General features: G+C 45.0%; 1 protein-coding gene across 1 annotated transcript in view; it reads left to right on the top strand.

Annotated features, from left to right (window-relative positions):
- The first annotated feature begins 899 nt into the window (after positions 1 to 899).
- Positions 900 to 25,429, top strand: part of LOC124269072 (C2 domain-containing protein 3-like) — an 86,124-nt gene continuing 61,594 nt past the window's right edge. Inside the window, exons 1-21 of the mRNA XM_046704084.1 lie at positions 900 to 1,295; positions 1,626 to 1,809; positions 3,598 to 3,754; positions 4,462 to 4,587; positions 4,882 to 4,977; positions 5,437 to 5,758; positions 5,905 to 6,112; positions 6,284 to 6,399; positions 7,103 to 7,221; positions 8,672 to 8,833; positions 9,188 to 9,371; positions 9,776 to 10,049; positions 10,657 to 10,668; positions 11,136 to 11,436; positions 11,935 to 12,236; positions 16,522 to 16,718; positions 16,825 to 16,990; positions 21,830 to 21,915; positions 22,153 to 22,277; positions 22,761 to 22,862; positions 23,177 to 23,263. Coding sequence (XP_046560040.1) covers positions 926 to 1,295; positions 1,626 to 1,809; positions 3,598 to 3,754; positions 4,462 to 4,587; positions 4,882 to 4,977; positions 5,437 to 5,758; positions 5,905 to 6,112; positions 6,284 to 6,399; positions 7,103 to 7,221; positions 8,672 to 8,833; positions 9,188 to 9,371; positions 9,776 to 10,049; positions 10,657 to 10,668; positions 11,136 to 11,436; positions 11,935 to 12,236; positions 16,522 to 16,718; positions 16,825 to 16,990; positions 21,830 to 21,915; positions 22,153 to 22,277; positions 22,761 to 22,862; positions 23,177 to 23,263 — 3,696 coding nt within the window. The 5' untranslated portion in view covers positions 900 to 925. The remainder of the gene's footprint in view (positions 1,296 to 1,625; positions 1,810 to 3,597; positions 3,755 to 4,461; positions 4,588 to 4,881; positions 4,978 to 5,436; positions 5,759 to 5,904; positions 6,113 to 6,283; positions 6,400 to 7,102; positions 7,222 to 8,671; positions 8,834 to 9,187; positions 9,372 to 9,775; positions 10,050 to 10,656; positions 10,669 to 11,135; positions 11,437 to 11,934; positions 12,237 to 16,521; positions 16,719 to 16,824; positions 16,991 to 21,829; positions 21,916 to 22,152; positions 22,278 to 22,760; positions 22,863 to 23,176; positions 23,264 to 25,429) is intronic.

Raw genomic sequence — 25,429 nt, 5'->3', positions numbered from 1 at the left:
CTACAGGTGGGTGATACTTTATGGAGTGATACTATGGGTGGAGTGATACTGTGGGTAGGTGATACTACGAGTGGGTGATAATATGGTGGGTGATACTACAGGTAGGTGATATAGTTTATGTGAGTGATACTATGGGTAGATGTTACAGTGGGTGGGTGATACTGGATGAGTGATACTGTAGGTGATACTACAGTGGATAGGTGATACAGTGGGTGAGTGATACTGTCGGTAGATGTTACAGTGGGTAGGTGATATAGTGGGTGAGTGATACTGTCGGTAGATGTTACAGTGGGTATGTGTTACAGTGGGTGAGTGATACTGTCGGTAGATGTTACAGTGGGTGAGTGATACTGTCGGTAGATGTTACAGTGGGTGAGTGATACTGTCAGTAGATGTTACAGTGGGAATGTGTTACAGTGGGTGAGTGATACTGTTGGTAGATGTTACAGTGGGCATGTGTTACAGTGGGTGAGTGATACTCTCGGTAGATGTTACAGTGGGTATGTGTTACAGTGGGTGAGTGATACTATTGGTAGATGTTACCTTGGATTGAAGATACTGTAGTGAACTGTAGAAGACGTGCCACTCTGGGTAGGTCCTGCACTTTGTAGGTAATACAATGGGTAAGTGCCACAGTTAGTAGATGACTAGATATATGAGTGGTGTTCATGAAACAATTATCAGGGTTTGGCATGACCCATAATATTACATACTAAAAATAACTGGCTCTTCAAGTCCCATTGGATGCAAAAAAAGATATCATTATGGTTGTTGTAGTATGCACATTTGGTTTTAATGTTTATGTTCAATTTTCATCACTTTTCACTCAGTAAGTTGAACTGCAGACAAGACAAGATACCATCTGTACAGAAGAACCATGATTTACAGTGAACTGTTCTGAATTGTTTCAGCATCCTATGACAGCATGGGCTCTATCCCCACCTCAGACATCAGTCTCGAAACACAGACAACACAGGAGTCCACCTACCCCCACCGCTATCAACCACGGCCACATTTCAGTCAGCCTGTCATGCCTCAGGATGACCCGTTTGTCTCCCCTGCCTCTCACCTGGATGCTGATGGTCGGAAGAAGGAGAATGGCTTACCTCATCCCTATACTGCTGATGTGAAGCAGAGGCTGCAGTATGACACCATGGAAGCTCAACCTGTGCAGGAAGGCAGCACTGTGTCCATCACTGCAGGTGGTCAAGTGGTCACCACCAGCGAGAATCAAGTGCCCCAGCTGAAGTCTCTATCTCCCATACACAGCCAGTTCTCTGCCACAAGCAGGCCAGGTAGGCTTGGATTACCAGTTCATTGTCAACAGGGATAAGATTAGTGGGCTATATTGATGTAGCATTGTTGCAGTGACATGCTATCTTGGTATATATTTTGTACCCTGATGTGTTTATATTGAGGACTTTATCTTAGCATTGGGGATGGGTATTTGCCTTCACTTCTTAATATGTTGTATAGTACAGTAAATTCTCATGCAGAAAGGCATGAAATTCCCCACTTTACGTACAAGGATCTTAGTTTGCATCAGTATGCCTTCAAGTAGTCAGTGCTGTCAAATCTATTAGTAAATATTTAGTTTAATGTTCTGATTTCATTTTACGATTCAGGTGCTGTTGTTGCAGCAGGCAGGGCCCCTTCCAGTGATGTGCTGTCTGTGTTGCTGGAGCGTGGCAAGAAGCTGCGTGATGCAATGGCTGTGTCATCTGTTGACAGCCAGGACCAGCACAAGATGGTGGCAGCCGGAATCAGGCCACAGGACATTGTAGTCCCAGGGACTAAGGCCATAAATAGGTCAGTGTGCAGTTCTGGCAATGTTTGATGGCAAGTGTAATGGATCATTGAAGTAGGCAATGCTTGATGACAAGTGTAATGGATCATTGAAGTAGGCAATGTTTGATGACAAGTGCAATGGATCATTGAAGTAGGCAATGCTTGATGATAAGTGTAAGAAATGATTAAAATGATTGATGTATGTTGGAAAGTGTAAGGGATGATTGAGGTGTGCAATGCTTGATGGAAAGTGTAATGGATGATTGAAGTGTGCAATGCTTGATGGAAAGTGTAATGGATGATTGAAGTGTGCAATGCTTGATGGAAAGTGTAATGGATGATTGAAGTGTGCAATGCTTAGTGGAAAGTAATGGATGATTGAAGTGTGCAATGCTTGATGGAAAGTGTAATGGATGATTGAAGTGTGCAATGCTTGATGGAAAGTGTAATGGATGATTGAAGTGTGCAATGCTTGATGGAAAGTGTAATGGATGATTGAAGTGTGCAATGCTTAATGACAAGTGTAATGAATGATAGAGGTGTACAATGCTTGATGGAAAGTGTAATGGATGATTGAAGTGTGCAATGCTTGATGGAAAGTGTAATGGATGATTGAAGTGTGCAATGCTTGATGGAAAGTGTAATGGATGATTGAAGTGTGCAATGCTTGATGGAAAGTGTAATGGATGATTGAAGTGTGCAATGCTTAGTGGAAAGTAATGGATGATTGAAGTGTGCAATGCTTGATGGAAAGTGTAATGGATGATTGAAGTGTGCAATGCTTGATGGAAAGTGTAATGGATGATTGAAGTGTGCAGTGCTTGATGGAAAGTGTAATGGATGATTGAAGTGTGCAATGCTTAATGACAAGTGTAATGAATGATAGAGGTGTACAATGCTTGATGGAAAGTGTAACGGATGATTGAAGTGTGCAATGCTTGATGGAAAGTGTAATGGTTGATTGAGGTGTGCAATGCTTGATGGCAAGTGTAATGGTTGATTAAAATATGGAATGCTTGATGGCAAGTGTAATGAATGAAGTTGGCAATGCTTGATGGAAAGTGTAATGGTTGATTGATGTAGGCAATGCTTGATGGCAAGTGTAATGAATGGTTGAAGTGTGCAATGCTTGATGACAAATGTAATGGATCATTGAAGTAGGCAATGTTTGTTGGCAAGTGTAATGGATCATTGAAGTATGCAATGTTTGATGACAAGTGTAATGGATCATTGAAGTAGGCAATGTTTGATGACAAGTGTAATGGATCATTGAAGTATGCAATGTTTGATGGTAAGTGTAATGGATCATTGAAGTAGGCAATGTTTGATGACAAGTGTAATGGATCATTGAAGTAGGCAATGCTTGATGACAAGTGTAATGGATCATTGAAGTAGGCAATGTTTGATGGTAAGTGTAATGGATCATTGAAGTAGGCAATGTTTGATGACAAGTGTAATGGATCATTGAAGTAGGCAATGTTTGATGGCAAGTGTAATGGATCATTGAAGTAGGCAATGTTTGATGACAAGTGTAATGGATCATTGAAGTATGCAATGCTTGATGTCAAGTGTAATGGATCATTGAAGTAGGCAATGTTTGATGACAAGTGTAATGGATCATTGAAGTAGGCAATGTTTGATGACAAGTGTAATGGATCATTGAAGTAGGCAATGTTTGATGACAAGTGTAATGGATCATTGAAGTAGGCAATGTTTGATGACGAGTGTAAGAAATGATTAAAATGATTGATGTATGTTGGTAAGTGTAAGGGATGATTAAGGTAAGAAATGCTTGATGTTTGTTAATAGGAGCAGCTCTACTGGAAGTTTGCTGAAGGAAATTCTACTTGCTGAGAAAGATGCAGCTAGTGTTGTCATGGCAACTGATGACGTGATAGCCAATGACATTAATGCTAAAACTGTTGATATGGTGGTTGGCTCTCCATTGCAAAAAAATGATTTCAAGGTGAGTGTCCGATACACCCTGAGATACAGCCTGTGACACACCCTGTGATTCACTCTTTGATAAACCTTCTGGCCCCAATTTCTCGAAACAAACTTAAGTCTGAGGTTTGACTTAAGTTAGAGTTTTTACTCAAATTTGAGAAAACGCAGGGAAATGAATTTCCCAGAATGAACAGAAATCGACATCAATCTCAAACATGGAAGACAATTTGCGTTTGGGGGATAGATTACTCAAGTTGTTTGGGCTTCTTTATTTTAAAAATGCAGTTGAGTTAAAAATTCAGCTGTTTTAAATTGTAAAACTCAGTTTGAAATTTGAGTAAAAACTTAAGTTTGTTTTAAGAAAACGGGGCCTGATACACCAGTGATGAATCCTGTGATGCACCCATTTAAGTGAGTGAGTGAATGAGTGAGTTTAATTTTATGCAACTTTTAGCAATATTCTATCAATATCACGGCATGGACACACATTGTTTGGGTTTCACACATTGTACCCATTGTACACATTGTACCCATGTGGGGAATCGAACCCAGGTTCTCGGAGTGACGAGCAAACACTAGGCTACTCCACCGGCCCCCCATTTAAGTAATATAGTGTCAGGGTATATGTTTAAGATCATTGGAGCTTGATAAAGGTATTAGTTTTATTATGTTGAATTCATGGTTTCTGCATCCTCACGTTTGGCTGATGTGTTTTTTGTGCTGTAGATGTTTCAACTTCTGAATGGAGGTAGCCCAGGCACGAGTGTGTCGAGCGACGCTGCTGATCTGAGTGAGACTGGAGACCCGATTCAGGAGGACGCCATCCTGCAGGAGCTGTTCTACAGACACTCGGTGAGCTCCATGATACTGCTGCCCACTGAATGTTACATATGTTTGGAATCATACCAGCGGTATCACTTTAGTCCTGAACATAGGTCATGTATTGGTGCTCACGATATCAGTCACTCGATTGTCTGGTTCAGACTTGATTATTTACAACCTGCTATCAATAGCTGCAAGTTTTCTAAGTATGATGTTAAAAAACAAACGAGCAAATGGATCATTTGATTGCTGTCTGTTGCTAATAGCAACCAGGCATTATAGAAACCGGCCATAGCTTCTGAAAGGATGTTTTGATGTTTACAGGAGAGTGATGGCAGTGTTCTGACTGAGATGAGCGGGGATGAGAGGGACAATCCTGTCAACACCAGTCTTGTCTCAATGGAGGATCCTGCTAATGTGGTGGGTAGATTCTGTCTTGTCCAGCCTTCCCTGTAGTCCTCACTGTCTAGACATATATTATGTATTATCTTCATTCAAAACATGGAATAACACTACTGTTTTAGCATTTTTACCCCATCTGTCTGAAAGTCTAGTAAGATTATATCATGGCCTGCATGTTCCACATTCATGAAAATCTTCTGCTTAGAAACCACTGGACCCATGAAATTGACTTACCATACTTTTTCTCTATGTTAAAATCTGATTTAGAATTCTTAAGTAACCCATGATTGTCATTAGACGTGACTAACAGGAAGAGGTGGTCAGGCTCATTGACTTAAATGATATATGTCAATCACTGGATTGTCTGGTCAGAGATTACTGCCATCATATAGCTGGAACATTGCTGAGAGCAACAAACAACAAGTCTGGTGCCCAGTCCTCTGAGCAGGTGTTCATTGTTGCTTTGTCCTTACAGAGAGCCCTCCATCGAGAAGATCTTCACTGTCCAGCCTGTCACTTCAGTTTCCAGTAGAAGAGAAGAAGAAGCCAAAGAGATCCACCTCAAAAACTCGAAAAAAGTTGAGGACAAGAGAAAAAACCAAAGGTTGTAAGGTTCAGAGGTCAAGGTCATCGTCACATTCAAGATCAAGATCAAGAACAAGAACACGTTCTAAGTTGAGACAGAGAGCCAGTAGTGCTAGTGATGCAAGTGACAATGATGTTCCAAGTACCCCAAGGTCAGAGGTGTCTGTGTGTCCTTCGACATGGCATGCATCAGATGTAGATGACCCAATCCAAGGTGAGCACCTTGCAGCCATGTATGTGAATAGTGATGTGTGTTGTATGTCAAAGTATGTGATCAGTATCAGTATTTGATTAAATGTGTTGATACAAGTATTCTGATAGTATATCATTGAAAAACGAGAATGTTTCTTCTACTCGCAGACGTTCCCAAGTCAAAGACAGTGGATGGACTGAGTGTGGAGAGACTGACGCTACTCGGACGCGTCCATGTGGCACGGGTCAGTGTGGATACGCTAACCTTGCATGTGGATCAGGACACGTCACTTGTCAGCAACCAGAGCAGCAAGGCAAACAAAGGAAAACGGAAAGGAAAACCACCCAGACCAACCAGCAAGTCGAAAAAACCTTGGTAGAAATTATTTCCCACTTTAGAGCTTATTCATTAAACACTTGCACACACTTACTCACACACTTGCATGTATGTGCACACACCAAGTGATTGAGTATTGGTATCAACAGTGTAAAATCTCTTCATGGTGTTAGATGGATGACATTGTATTGTTTCCTTCTCATGTTACAGCACCTACTTCATAGAATATCAGTTTCCAGTTGTGGCGACCTCCAGAGACAAATACTCACCCAATACCATGGCAACAGAGGTCATGAGAGTGGCTTCCAAGAACATTAAAAATAATGGTACAGTCAGTTTTGTCCACTTTGAGTCTTTAACTCAGCCTTCCGCACAAACCCGATATCCAAAATGTTCACATCTCCTAGTTGTAGATAATCCTTTGACTTAATATGTCACTTCAGCTCCTCTTTTCTTTAATTTGTCATAATTAATCAAATACTGGAAATGTGGACAGGTTTAATGGCATGTTTTGTTACTGTGACAGTACTAAACAGAAATTCCATTAATATGGCTTCTGCAGGGATGCAGAGTTCGAACCCGTGAAGGTCTGGGTTAGAATTAATCTTCAGTAACCCATGCTTGTCGTTAGAGGCGACTAAAGGTATCGGGTGGTCAGGCTCGCTGGCTTGGTTGACATATGTCATTGGTTCCCAATTGCGAAGATCGATGCTCATGCCGTTGATCACTGGAATGTCTCGTCCAGGTTCGATTATATACAGACCACCGCCATATAGCTGGAATATTGCTGAGTGCGGTGTAAAGCTAAGCTCACTCACTCACTACAGAGTGAGAGTGTGCTCGAACCGATGTTGAGTATGAGTTGGTAGATCAGGCAGCTGTAATTGTCTGACTTGATGGCCTGGTTCACCCTAGACTATGTACAGGCTGCTGTGATATCGTTGGAATATTGCTGACTGGAGTGTTGATGCACATTCACTCACGCCCCCAACATGACGTGGAAATCAACTGCTCTTTTTGGTGTTTCAGTCGTGACATTCAGTCATCGGTCCGTTTTCCCCATCATGTTTGATGGCAGCTCCATTGAGAAATGGTGGAAATCTGCGCTTGTGTTTAAAGTCTTCTCCAGAGAGGCAGGACAGAAGATTGTAAGTTTCACTGTAAACAATTTGTCTCTCCAATGACTGATTAAGACTGATAACTAATGACTTTAATCAAACACAATATGGTCAGTAATTAGATTGGAAAAGATAATGTTGATTAATCAGCCTGGGAATTTTGAGGTAGAAAAAGCTTCATGCTTCCCCTGGTTGACAATGCGTCACTGTACAGCCTGGTATGGATAGATGAGACCTGGTTGGCAGAGTGTCACTGTATCCCTGGTATGGATAGATGTGACCTGGTTGACAACGTGTAACTGTACCCCTGGTATGGATAGATGTGACCTGGTTGACAGCGTGTCACTGTACCCCTGGTATGGATAGATGTGACCTGGTTGACAGCGTGTAACTGTACCCCTGGTATGGATAGATGTGACCTGGTTGACAGCGTGTAACTGTACCCCTGGTATGGATAGATGAGACCTGGTTGACAGCGTGTAACTGTACCCCTGGTATGGATAGATGTGACCTGGTTGACAACGCGTAACTGTACCCCTGGTATGGATAGATGTGACCTGGTTGACAACGTGTAACTGTACCCCTGGTATGGATAGATGTGACCTGGTTGACAACGTGTAACTGTACCCCTGGTATGGATAGGTGTGACCTGGTTGACAACGTGTAACTGTACCCCTGGTATGGATAGGTGAGACCTGGTTGACAGCGTGTCACTGTACTCCTGGTATGGATAGATGAGACCTGGTTGACAGCGTGTAACTGTACCCCTGGTATGGATAGATGAGACCTGGTTGACAGCGTGTAACTGTACCCCTGGTATGGATAGATGTGACCTGGTTGATAGAGTCTTACTGTTACCCTGGGCCTCCTTTCACAAAGCACTAAGTGTGATCGTAAGTCAGCTAAGGTAACCTTAGTGCAATGTTAAAGAATGGGAATTAAGGTTAACCTTAGTAAAGATTGCTTCATGAAGGAGCCCCTGGTATGGATAGGCGTGACCTGGTTGATAGTGTGTCACTGTACCCCTGGTATAGATAGATGTGTCCAGGTTGATAGTGTGTCACTGTACCCCTGGTATAGATAGATGTGTCCAGGTTGATAGTGTGTCACTGTATCCCTGGTATGGATAGATGTGTCCCGGTTGATAGTGTGTCACTGTACCCCTGGTATAGATAGATGAGACCTGGGACTCCTTTCACATAGTAACCTTTACTAAGGTTAACCTTTACTCCTATTCTTTAACATTGCACTAAGGTTATCTTAGTGACTTAGAATCACCTTAGTGCTTTGTGCCAGGAGGCCCTGGTTGACAGTGTGTCACTGTACCCCTGGTATGGATAGTGACCGCTGGTGTTCTGGTCAACCTTCATCATTTACAGGCTGACAGCATGTAGCTGAAATACTGTTGGATAGTGTGTAAAAACACACTCTCATTATGTTTTTGACAAATGACCTACTATGTTTGACTGTGTCCTGCTAGCCAACACCGGTGGGGTCGTGCGGAGTGTCCCTTAAGTCCATCCTCAAGTCGGACAGTCTGTGCAGTGACCGGCAGCTGGAGGTCAGGGAGTCCAGTAGAAATTCATCCCTCAACTCCTCACTGCGCCACAATAGTCTGTGTGGAGTCTTCGGGCATCTCAAGGTGAGATATGATTATAAACTGATAGCTGGGTCAGCAAGAATGCATGTTGAGAATGCTGTCAAGTTCCCACAGAGTCAGATCAGACCATAATGTGGATTATCATTGGATATTGAGTTGAAAATAGGATACATTTGCAGAAAAGACTGAAACTTGTTATAAGAGTTTCTGTATATACCATTTTGAACATTGTGTCCCTATAATTATCATATAATGTATCATCTGATGAAGGTACAGGATTTAGCCCTGGAGCAGTGTGCATGTACAGTAAAAATCATTTCAGCCATAATATTCCTTGTGTTAATTCTGTCAATCTTCTGAATGCCTGTAAATACTCAATTATCGTTACAACTTTAGACGGTGGTGGAGCTAGCCTCGGATCACCGGGAGTTTGCTACGGCTCTTGCTAAGACCAAGCTGGTGGAGATGAGTGGCAAGGCAAAGATAGTTCCGATCCCCGAACCTGCTCCATCGTCTCAGACAGCCGGCAGCCTCAACTCTCTCCCTCCTCCACCATTTGTAGTGCAGGCCAGGCATGCAGGTGAGGTGTTATCATTGGGGATATTGGATTATTTGTCTCTATCAATTAACAGCCTGTCAACATAGTAACTTCTGTGTTCTTGTAGCATGTGTGTTTATGTTTGTTAGTCTCTTATAGCTTACTGTGGGGCTGCTGTCTTATATCACACTCTATTATGTGTCTTTGATGACATATTGTGTGGTTTCTGTGATAACATGTTGTGATAGCCACTATCTGATAACATGTTCAGTCTCTGTGAATTTCAATTCAATATTTCAGAGGCCTAATGTTTTGCGTGGTATAGTGTCAAGATGACTAATATTCATGTTTTCTGGAATAGATTCTTTATCATTTAAGGGACATATTTAGCTCTATGTATATAAAGAGGTTATTGTAGTATTCATGAACGGGACATATTTTTTCAGATTTCCTTGCCCAGTCGTCGTCTTCTCAAGAAAGCAAACCAATGCCTTCATTATCAGCTCAATCATCCAATCATATTTCACAACCTTTCAACAACGATACCTCCAGCATTGCTCAGATATCATCAGTCAATCATCTACAGCAACTCCATTCCGTCCAGCTGCAGACTGTCAGTCAGCCCCAAACCAACAACCAACCAGAAGTGAGTTCTTATTTCTACCAGTTCCATCATAATCTCGTTTTAGAAAGGGTTAATGACAACTTTGACTATAGATGGTGATGATGATGATCATCATGATTTTGATGATTATGATGCCAGCAGCAGCAAGACATTCTTTTTCATAGAGATCGGTCCTTGTATTACATATTATGCATTTTCCGCTGAAAATGTCCCAGACAGTTGTATCAATGTTTTTTGAATAAAAAATATTGTACCAATAAATACAAATCTTTTTATTTATTATACGCCCCCACCTCGTGGAGTTACCTCCAAGCGCATACGCACCAACTGCTTAGCACCTAGACCCGATCATCATTCCTTCTGCTGTCACCGCCGTGATAATGGATGTCGCGGCAGAGCTGAACTCTTTGAAGTTAAGAGACTGATGTCTGGGACACCACCACCTGTATGTATGGTCTTTATATTGTCCTTCAAAGGAACAGTAAGGCTTTGGCGGTTCGGTTGTCTCATAATTGTGACTTTGTATTCCTTATTTTACGCTTAACTTTCCCGTGGTTTACGACGTGTTGCTATTCCATGGCGGAAGTTTTATGTGGCACGGGTTGTAATATTGCGTTTAAACCTACTATTTCTTCCCCGTGGTCGATTCACGTATTTTTCAATGTTTTGTACATGTATATTATGCTGCTGGTCCGCTGTTAGCTACATGGTTGCGTAGATTGCTTTTAGGAGTTTTCGGTTGTACTGTCTGGGCAGGCAGTATTCCTCTTGCAGACCGGCCATGATAAGTGTCTAGTGTGCCTTGAAAAGGCGGCTATACCCTGACGCTAAGGCGTAGATATGTATGGCTTCTCCCCCCGAGCCCAGAAGAGGCGGGCTGCAGACTTTCTCTTCTATTGGGAAATCCGAGAGCCGGGAGGGGAACTGACCCAGGTCCCCCTGTCTAAAGCTAAAAAGCCAAAAAGTAAAGGCAGAAAGGCTAGATCGCGCAGTCAGTCGCCTTCCACTGCTCCTAGCGGTTTCGACATGTCTCTAATCACGCAATTATTCCAGCAGCACATGGACTCGGTGAAGTCCCTTGTTCACGAGTCCGTTGACTCCCTAGTCCCCCTCTCGGAGTTGGCGCAGGGTCCGTTGAGGATTCCTGGGGTTCCGGTCCCTGCGCCGTCCCGCCCCATGAGAGCGGAGGTACCAGTTTTGCCTAGTCTTCCTCCTGCATCTCGGGACCGGAGTTCGAGCGTGGTGTCGGGCACTGGAGCAGGGCGCTGCTTCAGTTCTTCCCTTCCCTCTGCGTCTGGTGCGCGGCCGCCCACCGAGTCGGGGTTCGGGTCCTCTTCGCGAGGAGACCAAGCCTCGGACTCGGGCTCGGGCGCCGAGTCCATGGATATTGGGGAGGTCGAGGAGCCAGAGGGTGCCTTCCGTTTCTCGACGGTTCTGAAGGAAGTCCGGCTACGCATTGCCGAGTACATTCCCCAGGCCGCGGTGCCTACCAGCCGCTCGGATTCGACTGAGTTCCGCTTACCAGGCGAGGCGTTTGCCCCTAGGCAACCCACGCAGACGCTGCTCCGCATTCTGCCGTCCTTCTGCCGTGTTCAATTCGGTCGCCCTGGGGGGAGGCTCAGCTTCCACCGGAGCATCTCCGGCTGCCAGGCAAGGGCGTTTGACGCCACCTTTTGCCCTCGCGGTCACCCCCCTGCGGCATGCTTACCGGACCTACGAGGAGGTTTACCGGAACGCTATGCAGCAGGTGCGGGTGGTGGTCCACGAGGCCTACCTCTCCTTGATTCAGAGGTCGGCCCTGGAGGCGGAGGGGTATGCTGGAGACGTTTCTCAGCATGTTGTTCTCCTCCGTCAACTTTCCGAAGTGCAGGCCCACCTCGCGCGCGACTCCTTGCCGTCGGCCGCGACGACGGTGATGTGCGCAGGGGGATGCGCAAGCTGTGGCTGTCGACGTCTCGGTACTCGGCGGCTACACTGCAGACCTTGCTGGCCCTCCCCTATCGTCTGGGAGCGACGCTGTTTCCTGGGGCCCAGCAGGTCATCCCGGAGGCTGCCACTGCAGCTACCTCCTTCAAGGACTCCAAGGCCTTGTTGGAGCAGCCGCGGGCTTCTCGCCCCCGCGCTCCTGTTCCGGCTTCCTCCTCCGGGGTGCACCCTACACCCGAGTCTGCTGGCTGGCTTCGGCCGCTTGGCAGGGGTAGGCAGAGGAGCCGTCCCGCCCAGGGTAAGGGCAAGGCGCAGTCCTCTTCGACTGGCTCCCAGCCTTTACGCGGGCGCGGGAGGTCTGCCCCGACCTCCCGTTAACCCATCAGGCTGTCGACGTGTGTCACTCCCAGTCAGCTCCGCTACTCAGGACCACTCACGCACTCTTACCCAACGTCCCAGTGGGAGGCTGCCTCTCTCTATTCCTGCCAGAGTGGGAGAAGGCTACAAGCAACATTTGGGTGCTGTCCACCGTCAGTGTCGGCCATTTACCACTGTGGAATTGAGGTCCGCCGCACTCCGGTGCCGTCATGTCAGGTATGGGCAGACATACTGTGCGACGAAGTCCAGGCTTTGCTGGACAAATCCGCTATAGAGCGCATACCACCGGGCGAGGAACAGGCAGGATTTTACTCCACGTACTTCCTCGTTCCAAAGAAAGACGGCGGGTTCCGTCCCATTCTCAACCTCAAGGGGTTGAATCGCATGCTCGAAGTTCCATCCTTCAAGATGGAGACACTGCGCTCGGTGATCTCCTCTGTTCAGCCCGGCGATTGGCTCACGTCAATCGACCTCAAGGATGAGTATCTGCATGTGCCCATACATCCATCGTTCAAGCAGTACCTTCGGTTCTCTTATGTATTACCAATTCACGGTGCTCCCCTTCGGCATATCCACTGCCCCCAGGGTGTTCACCAAGCTCATGTTAGTGCCAGCTACCCTCGCTCGTTCGCAAGGAAGGCGTTGTTACCCCTACCGGGACGACTGGTTGCTTGGTGCACTGACACAGCCAGCGAGCCTAGATTCTACTCACAAGGTGATAGACATTCTAGTTCGACTGGGGTGGATCCTCAACCTCAAGAACTCCGACCTGGTACCCATCCAGGTCTTGGTTTTTCTCAGGGCGAGGTTCCAAACTCAAGGATCTTGTTTCCTTGTTGCCCGACCGTATCACCAGAGTATGGGAGATGGTGTCTTCGCTCTCTCTCCCAGCCCCAGGCACCAGCACGGACTTGGCTCGCAGTACTGGGCCATGGTGGCTTACTATCTCTGTAGTGTGGCGGGCGCGGTTGAGGATGCTCTATACAGCAAGCTTTGGCGAAGTTCAGGGTTCACTCAGAGGACCTGGAGCGAGTCTCACAGTCCCCGGTGGTTGTCTCCTCACCTTCAGTGGTGGACCAATGTCGGGAATCTCTCCAAGGGGGTCCCCTTTGAAATCCCCCGACGCCAGCTCTACAGTTCAGACCGAGCGCGCCCTCACGGGCTGGGGTGTGTTCTGGGCAGTCTGTCGGCGTCCGGACTCTGGTCCGAAGTTTCAAGCCCACCTTCACATCAACGTTTGGAACTGAGAGCTGTGCGCGGTTGGTTTTCGAAGCGCCTCGAGAGCATGTCCAGGGCCAGGTGGTTCGCCTTCAGTTGGACAACCAGACGGCTATGTGTCGCATATCCTGAAACAAGCGCGGTACGGTGTCCCGAAATAGCCTCCGGAGACATGGGACTTTCTCCTCTGGTGCTACCAGTGCGCATTGTCAGGTACTCCTGTTTATTTCCCCGGGTTGAGAACGGCGCGCAGCAGACGCCTTCTCTCGCGGATCCTGGCCCCGCACGAGTGGATGCTCGAACGGCAGATATTCAGAGTTATCTCCCAGTTGTACAGGTCGTTCCAGGTGGATCTGTTTGCGTCCGGCGGGACGAATCAGACACCCGTGTTCTGCTCTCGAATTTCGGTCCCGAGGGCGTTAGCTGCCGACGCCTTCCTGCTGGATTGGACGGGCAAAGTGCTCTGGGAGTTCCCGCCGTTACCACTCACTCCCCGTGTCCTCTCTCAGCTGTCCACCCAGCCAGCCCGGCTGCTTGTGCTACTGGCATCGCTTTGGCTGTCACAGAGCTGGTTTCCGGTATTTCTCAGGCTCAGCCCCCTGTTCTATTACCTTTGCGACCAGTGACATTCTCACTCAGAATGGCGCGCCACACCCCAATCCACGGATTCAATGGGTGGCTTGGCCTCTGTCAGGTCTAGCCTCGAGGCACGCGGAATTCCTGCAGCAGTTGCAGACACAATTCTGGCTTGGAGGCGGATTCACAAACGCTCAGTACGAGGATAGGTGGTCCCGCCATGCTCTGGTGTTCAGATAGGCGCATTGCAGATCCCTTTTTCTGGATTTAGTCCCAGTATTGAGTTTTTGCAAGCTCGCTTGGAAGAAGGCCTGGCGGGTTTCCAACACCATTCGTGGCTACCCATCGCTATTTCCACTTTTCACACCCTGTCGATGGTGCTCTTCTGGGGCACCTCTCTCGCATACAGCGCTTTTAGCTGGCGTGGATCGGGTTCACCTGCTGTCAGGCTTAACCATCCCACCTTGATTTGTCAATTGTGCTCGATTAGCTGTCCGTCCTACGCTCTCACACCTATCGGCCTATTTCCATTCAGTTGTTAACCTGGAAGGCTGTATTTCTGGTGGCGTAACATCTGGCGTAGGGTTGGCGACTTTACATGCTATGTCGTCCGACCCGGGCGCTGACTGTGTTCCACACTGATCGCGGTCAGTATTCGCCCCGATACTTCTACCGCCCGAAGGTCGATCACGCTTCCATGTGACAGCTCCTATCAAACTTCCTACTCTTACCCAGCCTTCCACATCGGGACCTCCTCCTACGAAGCGCCACCCGCTGATGTCCGTGAAGACTCTCAAGGTCTATATCAAACGAACACAGGGATCCGTACGGGTACCAATCTGTTCTGTTGTTACGGTGGCGGGAAGGCTGGTGTGCCAGCGAGCAAGCATACTTTGTCTCGCTGGCTCGTCTCGGTCATTTGTGCTGCATATCAGGCTAAGGGCAAGCCTCCCCCTGAGGGGTTGAAGGCTCACTCGGTCAGGGCAGTAGCCACGCCAAAAGCTTTTGCATCGCACTCCCCATTGAAGAGATCTGCTCTGCCGCCATTTGGAGCCGCCTAGCACGCTTATTCGCACTATCAGCTTCTGGATACACATTCTCGTGAATCGCATGCGAGCTTTGGCCGTTTTCTCTCGGTGACAGTGTCCTGCCACCCTGACCATCGTCTTGGTTCATTGGTTTTGTTGACGCTGCTATTCAATATTGTGTTTTATTGACATGTCCGCTGCTGGGTGTATAACCTCCTTCGATCCTCTACGGAGACTATGGTCGGTCGCGTGGAGCTGCTTCTCACGGTGTTTCTAATTGACCACAAGGTGGTGGGTTTGTTTACATTCGCACCACATGCTTAATTCTTATGCTAACCTGCGAGGTTGTCTATGAGTACATTTCCTCCTGTCGGTTACCCTCCCATAATGCCTCTCAAGGAAGCCTGTAAACCGACATGTGACAGGTGAGTGATTATGGCGCTGTTACATTATTCAGATTAACAATCGCTATTTGTATGTGCTTTGACAGAATTCCTCCTCCCCCTGGCCTCCGGTCTTTGGGGAGTCTGTGTTTATGATATTATACCCCAAGGACGATCATCTCTATGAAAAGAATTAACCAAACCTGAAGAGGTTTTCAATTCTTTGAAGAGAGTCGTCCTTGGGGTAGGGCATCCCGCCTCCCCGCAATTCTGTTCACTGATTTATTCAGCAGAAGGAATGATGATACGGGCCTAGGTGCTTACCCAGTTGGTGCGCATGCACAACGGGAGGTAACTCCACGAGGTGGGGGCCGTATAATAAATAAAAAGATTTTTATTTATTGTACAATATTTTTATTCAGAAACATTGATACAACTGTCACAGGACATTTTCAGCCGGAAAATGCATAATTTTTCCTTATCCTGACTCATGCTCTTTTGCTTGTCTTCTTCTTCTTGCGAACATAGTGGAAACACTTGTATCTCCCTAATTGAAGTTCCCTTCAATAAAGAAATCACTAATTAGTACTCACCCAGCGCGGGAATGAGGGCGCCACCTCCACCCATGTGCCTCACTCTCTCCTTCTTCGCCCAATGAGCAGGAAGTGAGAGCACCTGTGTCTCCCTACACACTATATCCTTTGGTTATTTTTTACTTAATTACCTCTTATAGTTTACTATAGAGGTGTAGCTAGTATCCTTCATCAATATGTATTGATAATTATTCGTTTTTCTACGGTTTATTCACGGATTTCCGTGATTGTTAAGCTAGTTTACGTTGATGAAAATCTTACGGTTTTCTGCTGCTGACCCGCATTTAATATGCCCTAGCTGTACTGCGCACGCTTTTGCGCTTTTATTCACGCTGCAGTTACTGTATTAATCTTATCTAATTCTGCATTTTATAAATATCATCTTTATGCTTTGAGACGCCACGCGAGCAGATAGGTCACGTAAGCAGAGTCTAGCCATGACTGATACACCTGACCCCTCGCCAGTCTACTGCTGTTGGTCGCACCCTCCGCCTGGTGTTCCTCTAGAGCGGTGGAAAGGCATGGGACGAAGTCCGCTTCCAAGAAGCCCCCTGCTTCCCCAGACATCCCGCCGTCCGCATCCAAGACTAGAGGGTTTTACTTCATCGCAACGCAGACTCTGCACTTCCAGGCAGCGCCGACCTCTGAGGGGAATTTCAACGGTCTGCTAGACTTTCTCAGCCGAGATTGTTCCTGTCGAGATTTGGGCCTGTATGATGATGAGCCGATCATCATACCTGATGTACATCAAAGAATGACCAATGTCAGCAACAGTGAGGTCAGCGCAGATCAACATGCAGCCTGATGTACCTGAGGCCCGATGTCCGATGATCTTCCTCATCGAGGGTCCTGTCGCTACCAACGCAGATAGGGCAGCAACTACTTCATCGCAGATCGCCCCAGACAACCTGATGCGCCAGATTATGAAGATGGTGTAAGACTGCTACGGTCTGGAGAGGTAACCAGCCTCGAGCCTTCGCTGGCTCTCCAACGACGCCACATCAGAGGGACTGCTACAAAACCATCGTTTCAGGGTTACCTTCGGAAGGTCGCCACAGCCCACCTCCACGGACCCAGATGTTCAGCATTCGCCGAAAGCCTTCACGGCGACAACTAGATCACCACCTACCTTGGACGCCGATGATCAACGCCAGCGGACTTCCCAGACTTCACGAAAGCCTTCATGAAGGTCGGTCGCCGCCTTCCCAGGACTGGACGCAGATGAAGCTTCGCGAAGGTCTTCATGAAGGGCATCAGTAACTTGTCGCCCAGGGAAAAGCCTCCGCAAAGGGCAACCCAGCCCATAGCGAACACTTCGCTAAGGAAAGTCCCAGGCCGTCTCCGTGAAGGAGCCAGAGCCTTCCAGTTGCGGTAGGGACATGGCGGAGGGGAGCGCCACGAGCCCACACACCCCTGTAAACACAGAGGTCGCCGGGCAAGCCATATATTATTCGGACTCTAGACACTTCGCTTAAGGAAGTCCCAGGCCGCCCACGGGCGGAGCTTAGAGCCTCACCAGTTGCAAGGGACGCCACGGAGGAGTAGGCCACCAACCCACACCCTGTAGAACACAGAGGTCGACGCCGGGCAAGCACTCATATATATTGATCGGGCTCTGACTCGACACTCGCCAAGGTCGCTAAGGCTAAGTGGCTCCAAGTCTACTTCACCCAGAAGATCTAGAAGGGATACTTCGAGAGCTTCATAAAGTCACCGGGCGTCCGTGAGGAAGTCTCCTCCAAGGTCGCCATATACTAGCCATCCGCCATATATATAGCCACGCCAGTCCGCTCAAGACATTGCATGAGTTGTCTATCAACTGTATGCCATATGCCATCTACAAGCTTACGCAAGAAATTTGCACAGGCTATTTACAACACAGAAGGTCGTATTAATTAGTCAACGACGTTTCATAGATCTGCACAAGAATCAACTTTTCCTCGTGATAGATTGCTAGATATGTAATCCCGACTACGCATACAATTATCTACATGCGTGACCATTACGCACATCTGCAGACGATTCAATTTCGAAATTGATCAGCAGCCTTGTTACAGCGAGTATAACTCATAATCGTCAATGGTTTTTTGAGAAGAAATATGTACAACAAGTTCAGCTTTAATTCTACAATTATGACGATACATTCATGTATACAGTCTACAAGCTGACAAACTTGCAAGTTTATTGTACCTTTATATAAGGAAGTTGGAATTATCTTCAAGTCTGAAGTTACTTTCACGACAGCCAGGAAAATAACCTACCCAGCATTAATATTACAGAGCGAGGTATTTCGCGCCAGAAGTTTGCGCGTTTATCATCAACTCTCGATACACGTGGTCACTGGGTAACTTCGAAGCTTGTAAAGACCGACGATTGTTCTAATATCAACGACGGCACTATATTATACAAGGTTCCTTTTCCTGCTACACCAGTGACATCACAGCTGGTACTTTACAGAATCAAAATGCCTTGTTCTGATTGGATCATGATGGACAACGCCCTACGCAGAGGTCGATCATAGTTCACAGTTCAAGACTTAGGTTGCAAGTGACAACATTATATCAGTGAACGAGCAAGCCTCCTTACAGTCCAGCTAATCTGAACCTTCATGATTGGGCTGCCTTCTTGAGGTTAGAGACCTCCCCTGTCTAGTAAGGACGAGGACACGGCAGTCAGGCAATTTTTTACATAAGTTCAACGAGGGCAGTCAACCCTAGTTGTGCACCTACATCATCAAGGACTTCGCAGCGAATTTTCCTCGACGACGGTATACAAGTGGATCCAAATACACAGCGTCTCAGACTACAGTTGAATTTCATCATCAAGACCAAGAGATTGTATGTTTGCGCAGGCGTCTCCTTACTAGAGCCAGATTTGTTAACACATCTGTACGCAGACGCGTCACTACAAGGTTGGGGAGCCCACCTTACCGGCAGGACAGCGTCAGGTCTATGGAACAATCAAGAGAGCAAATGTCACATAATCTGCTAGAGATGCAAGCAGTTATTAACGCCATAAGTCACTGGAGCAACCTACTACAGAACGCTCAGCTGATGGTTCACACAGACAATTCAACAGTGGTGTATTTTATGTGAACATACAAGGTTCAACTAGGTCACAGATCCTACGGACTCGATGTTTCAGACTGTTCGATCTAATCGACAATCTAAACATACACGTCAGTACTTACCACATTCCAGGAGCATAGAATGTATTAGCAGACGCTCTGTCTCGGCCATAACACTAGTTACGCCCACCAGGATGTCAGATTCACACACTGGATTACGAGAAATCACGCTTTGATGATATTCATAACATAGCTCATCTGGGACTTCACTGGGATCTTATAGTGAAAAAACCAACTGCCAGGTCAACCAGACAGATTATTCCACGTCCCAGTTTTGTTTTTTTTCTCATCCATACTTGGACCGCATGATACGATGGATCTATCACTATGTCACTGTAAATAAATCTCCAACGATCCAAACAGCAGAGGGATTTTCAAGAGATTATTTATCCCTATATCTACAGCTACACAGACGGAAGTCTTACGTACTACTATCTCTATCTGGATCAGAACTGTCATACTACATGCCTACAAGGCTGCAGGACCCGACCTCCCAAGAGCTTCGAATCCTCACGAAATTAGAGCTCTAGCTTCAACTCTCGCTCTACATGGGAATTGCTCGTTAAAAATACCTTAATGGAGGGATGTTTCTGGAGTTCCGATATGGTGTTTGCCAACCACTATCTGAGAGATATCACCACCAAGGACGTCTCAGGTATCCACCATTCGGTCCCATGGTCCTCGCTCAACAGTTGACAGTTCCAAGGAGAAGATAAGTCTATCTTACAGATTTTATACTTATCGGATAACAGTACTAATAGATACATGCTATCTATATATTTTGCTTAAGTTTAATTTATTTATCTTAAGCTCAGTACTATGGTGTTTATATCATACTATATATAAGCTAACAACTCTATGGAGTTTGTTATATATATTTAGCTTAAGTTAATCATATCTTAAGCTCAGTTCTATGGTTACATTATAATGTATTAGCTAACAAACTCTACAGAGTTTTTGCTATTATATATGTAGCTTAAGTTTATTCATATCTTAAGCTCAGTATTATGTTTATATCTTATAAGTATATTAGCTAACAAACTCTCAAGAGTTTTTGCTATTATATATTTTGCTTAAGTTTTATCATATCTTAAGCATTATGGTTACATTATAACATGTATTAGCTAACAAACTCTACGGAGTTTTTGCTATTATATATGTAGCTTGAAGAGTTAATTCATATCTTAAGCCCAGTACTATATAACATGTTTATATCATATAAGAGTATATTAGCTAACAAACTCTAAAGAGTTTTTTGCTATTATATATTTAGCTTAAGTATTCATCATATCTTAAGCATTATAGGTACATTATAAAATGTATTAGCTAACAAACTCTACGGAGTTTTTTGCTATTATATATGTAGCTTAAGTTTAGTCATATCTTAAGCTCAGTACTATGTTATATCATATAAGTATTTTAGCTAACAAACTCTGAAGAGTTTTTTTTGCTATTATATATTTAGCTTAAGTTTCATAATATCTTAAGCATTATGGTTACATTATAAAATGTATTACCTAACAAACTCTACGGAGTTGTTTTGGCTATTTAGGTAGCTTAAGTTAATTATATCTTAAGCACAGTACTATACTCATATCATAAAGTATATTAGCTAATAAACTCTAAGGAGTTTTTGCTATTATATATTTAGCTTAAGTTTCTTCATATCTTAAGCTTTATGGTTACTTTATAAAATGTATTAGCTAACAAACTCTATGGAGTTTTTGCTATTATATATATAGCTTAAGTTTAATCATATCTTAAGCTCAGTACTGTGTTTATATCATAAAAGTATATTAGCTAATAAACTCTAAGGAGGTTTTTGCTATTATATATTTAGCTTAAGTTTCATCATATCTTAAGCTCAGTACTATTTTTATATCATATAAGTATATTAGCTAATAAACTCTAAGGAGTTTTTTTGCTATCACATATTTAGCTTCAGTTTAATCATACCTTAAACTCAGTACTATGTTTATATCATAAAGTATTTTAGCTAACAAACTCTAAGGAGTTTATGCTATCATATTAACAAGCTTAAGTCTATTAGTCTTAAGCATTGTATTAATGTTATATATACCTTTCTCATAATAAGTAAGTAAATTGTAATAACCTTTATATGGCAGCTGATAAGTTAGCAGCAGGAATTCATCAGTTCAATGCCTTTATGAAGTTCCCATAGGGTTATTACAATCATCACAATTCAAATCACTAATTATTAAAATCCAAAGTATTATATATTCCCACCTCCTTTTCCGTCGGATACTACAAGCAAAAGAGCATGAGTCAGGATAAGGAAAAATATGTAATTTTTTGAGTAAAATTGATATTTTATACTTATCCTGACTCATGAGGTAAGCCCTCCCATCCTCCCCACATAACACTTTGGATTTCCCTGAAAATTCAAATGTTGGGCTCAGTATATGAGGAGAGAGTGAGGCACATGGGTGGAGGTGGCGCCCTCGTTCCCAGCTTGTGGAAGGGGAGGTAACTCGTGGTGTGTACTAATTAGTGATTTCTTTATTGAAGGAACTTCAATTAGGGAGATACAAGTGTTTCCACTATGTTCGCAAGAAGAAGAAGAAGACAAGCAAAAGAGCATGAGTCAGGATAAGTATAAAATATCAATTTTACTCAAAAATTACATACAAAACCTCAGTCTACAGGAGTGCCCCTCTTCACCTGGTCAACAGGCTTACCCATGCTGATGCAACAGCCTCCACCTACGCCAGGTCAGTGAACTTGCAGCTACAACAAATAGTCACCTGCATAGAACTAAACAGTGATGTCAGAGATGAACACAGCATTAACTGATCACACTGTTACACCAAATCCCTCCTCACCCCACATCATCTGAGTGTTAAACTTAATATAAATGTCTGCACCTCTCCCCGCCCGCAAATGTTGCTATGTGATGCTGGAAGTCTGTTTGTAGTATTATGATGGTTGTATTGTTTATCTCCCGCGAGGTGCTGGTGCTCGAGATCTCTCAACACGGAACTCCTACCTTGTGTGTCGGATGTTCTGGTGTAAAGATGCTGTTCATTCCTCAGTCTGCTGGGGCACGCTTCAGCCACAGTTCAACTTCCTACAGGTAGAGTAGACAGGTCTTTCAGGTCGTAGATACCTTCCCTAAAGCTAAAGTAGACTAAACCATGTTCTTGTGTGAAGGTTGGTGTGTGACACAGTGTGATATATCCGTTCCTGTGTGAAGGCTGGCGTGTGACACAGTGTGATTATATCTGCTCCTGTGTGAAGGCTGGCGTGTGACACAGTGTGATTATATCTGCTCCTGTGTGAAGGCTGGCGTATGACACAGTGTGATTATATCTGCTCCTGTGTGAAGGCTGGCGTGTAACACAGTGTGATTATATCTGCTCCTGTGTGAAGTGTTAAGCCCATTTCTGGTGTCCCCCGCCGTGATATTGCTGGAATATTGCTAAAAGCGGCGTGAAACTAAACTCAGTCAGTCAGTCAGTCCTGTGTGAAGGCTGGCGTGTGACACAGTGTGATTATATCTGCTCCTGTGTGAAGGTTGGTGTGTGACACAGTGTGATATATCTGTTCCTGTGTGAAGGTTGCTCCTGTTCTGCTGAGCCCAGCATTGTTAGAGCGAATGAGGAACAACTTCCTGGTGATTGAAGTGTGGGACAAGAAGACAGCAGCTGGTGATGACAAGGTAGGATGTCACAGTGATAGAAAGCGTTTTGAAACCCAATGGAAAATGTTTCAGTTATGATACGATGAAAACACTGGCGGTGACAAAGACTCGTGAAATCCACAAGCACAGGTGTGGTGCTCACTAACCTATAATTATTGGGTGATAAAGACGGTGATGAGGAATGCAACTTTGCACCATGAATATTACACATAACAACTCTTTCCCTCTGTTTCTGTTCAATAATTCTAGATGGAAAATAGTTTTGTATATTGTTATAATGTTATTTTTAGTCTTTAAATAGTGTGTTAATTTGTCTTGGTTTTTCTTTCCAGCTGATAGGTATGGTGAAGCTAAGTCTTCATCAGTTCTACATGTCCTTCCGTGATCAGAAGGTGGCCAACGCCCTCCTCAAGTCTCAGGTTAGTACTGGCATCAAAGTAGGTGTACAACGGTACATTACGTACCTTCCTTACAGTAGGTGTACAACAGGGGTAGATTATGTACCTGCGTTACAGTAGGTGTACAACAGGGGTAGATTATGTACCTTCCTTACAGTAGGTGTACAACAGGGGTACATTATGTACCTTCCGTACAGTAGGTGTACAACAGGGGTACATTATGTACCTTCCATACAGTAGGTGTTCAGCAGGAGTACATGATGTACCTTCCTTCAAGTCTCAGGTTAGTACTGGCATCAAAGTAGGTGTACAACAGAGTACATTTCGTACCTTCCTTACAGTAGGTGTGCAACAGGGGTACATTATGTACCTTCCATACAGTAGGTGTTCAGCAGGGGTACATGATGTACCTTCCATACAGTAGGGGTATAACAGGGTACATTATGTACTTTCCTTACAGTACGTGTATAACAGGGGTACATGATGTACATTCCATACAGTAGGGGTATAACAGGGGTACATTATGTACCTTCCATACAGTAGGGGTATAACAGGGGTACATGATCTACCTTCCTTACAGTAGGGGTATAACAGGGGTACATTATGTACCTTCCATACAGTAGGTGTATAACAGGGGTACATGATCTACCTTCCTTACAGTAGGTGTACAACAGGGGTACATGATGTACCTTCCTTACAGTAGGTGTTCAGCAGGGGTACATTATGTACCTTCCATACAGTAGGGGTATAACAGGGTACATTATGTACCTTCCTTACAGTAGGTGTATAACGGGTACATGATGCACATTCCATACAGTAGGGGTATAACAGGGGTACATTATGTATCTTCCTTACTGTAGGTGTATAACAGGGGTCCATTATGTAACTTCCATACAGTAGGTGAACAAAAGGGTACATTATGTACCTTCTTTACAGTAAGTGTTCAGCAGGGGTACATGATGTACCTTCCTTACAGTAGGTGTACAACAGGGGTACATTATGTACCTTCCTTACAGTAGGTGTTCAGCAGGGGTACATGATGTACCTTCCATACAGTAGGGGTATAACAGGGTACATGATGTACCTTCCTTACAGTAGGTGTATAACAGGGGTACATGATGAACATTCCATACAGTAGGGGTATAACGGGTACATTATTAACCTTCCTTACAGTAGGTATTCAGCAGGGGTACATGATGTACCTTCTTTACAGTAGGTGTACAACAGAGGTACATGATGTACTTTCCTTACAGTAGGTTAAAACAGGGGTACATTATGTACCTTACATACAGTAGGTGTACAACAGTGGTACATGATGTACCTCCCTGGCAGTAAGGGTATAACAGGGGTACATGATGTAACTTTGTTACAGTAGGTTAAAACAGGGGTACATTATGTACCTTCCTTACAGTAGGTGTTCAGCAGGGGTACATGATGTACCTTCCTGGCAGTAGGTGTACAACAGGGGTACATGATGTACTTTCCTTACAGTAGGTGTACAACAGGGGTACATTATGTACCTTCCATACAGTAGGTGGTGTTCAGCAGGGGTACATTATGTACCTTCCATACAGTAGGGGTATAACAGGGGTATATTATGTACCTTCCTTACAGTAGGTGTACAACAGTGGTACATGATGTACCTCCCTGGCAGTAGGGGTATAACAGGGGTACATGATGTAACTTTGTTACAGTAGGTTTTAAACAGGGGTACATTATGTACCTTCCATACGGTAGGTGTTCAGCAGGGGTACATGATGCACCTCCCTGGCAGTAGGTGTACAACAGGGGTACATGATGTATCTCCCTAGCAGTAGGTGTACAACAGGGGTACATGATGTACCTTCCTTACAGTTGGTGTACAACAGGGGAACATTATGTACCTTCCTTACAGTAGGTGAACAAAAGGGGTACAATATGTACCTTCCATACAGTAGGTGTTCAGCAGAGGTACATGATGTACCTCCCTGGCAGTAGGTGTAAAACGGGTACATGATGTACCTCCCTGGCAGTAGGTGTACAACAGGGGTACAGGATGTACCTCGCTGGCAGTAAGTGTACAACAGGGTACATTATCTACCTTCCATACAGTAGGTGTTCAGCAGGGGTACATGATATACATTCCATACAGTAGGTGTTCAGCAGGGGTACATGATGTACCTTCCATACAGTAGGGGTATAACAGGG

Source organism: Haliotis rubra, unplaced genomic scaffold (genome assembly GCF_003918875.1).
Source record: "Haliotis rubra isolate DU_JTF1 unplaced genomic scaffold, ASM391887v1 Scf1418, whole genome shotgun sequence".
Taxonomy (NCBI): Eukaryota; Metazoa; Mollusca; class Gastropoda; order Lepetellida; family Haliotidae; genus Haliotis; species Haliotis rubra.
This window is presented reverse-complemented; position numbering and strand designations above follow the sequence as displayed.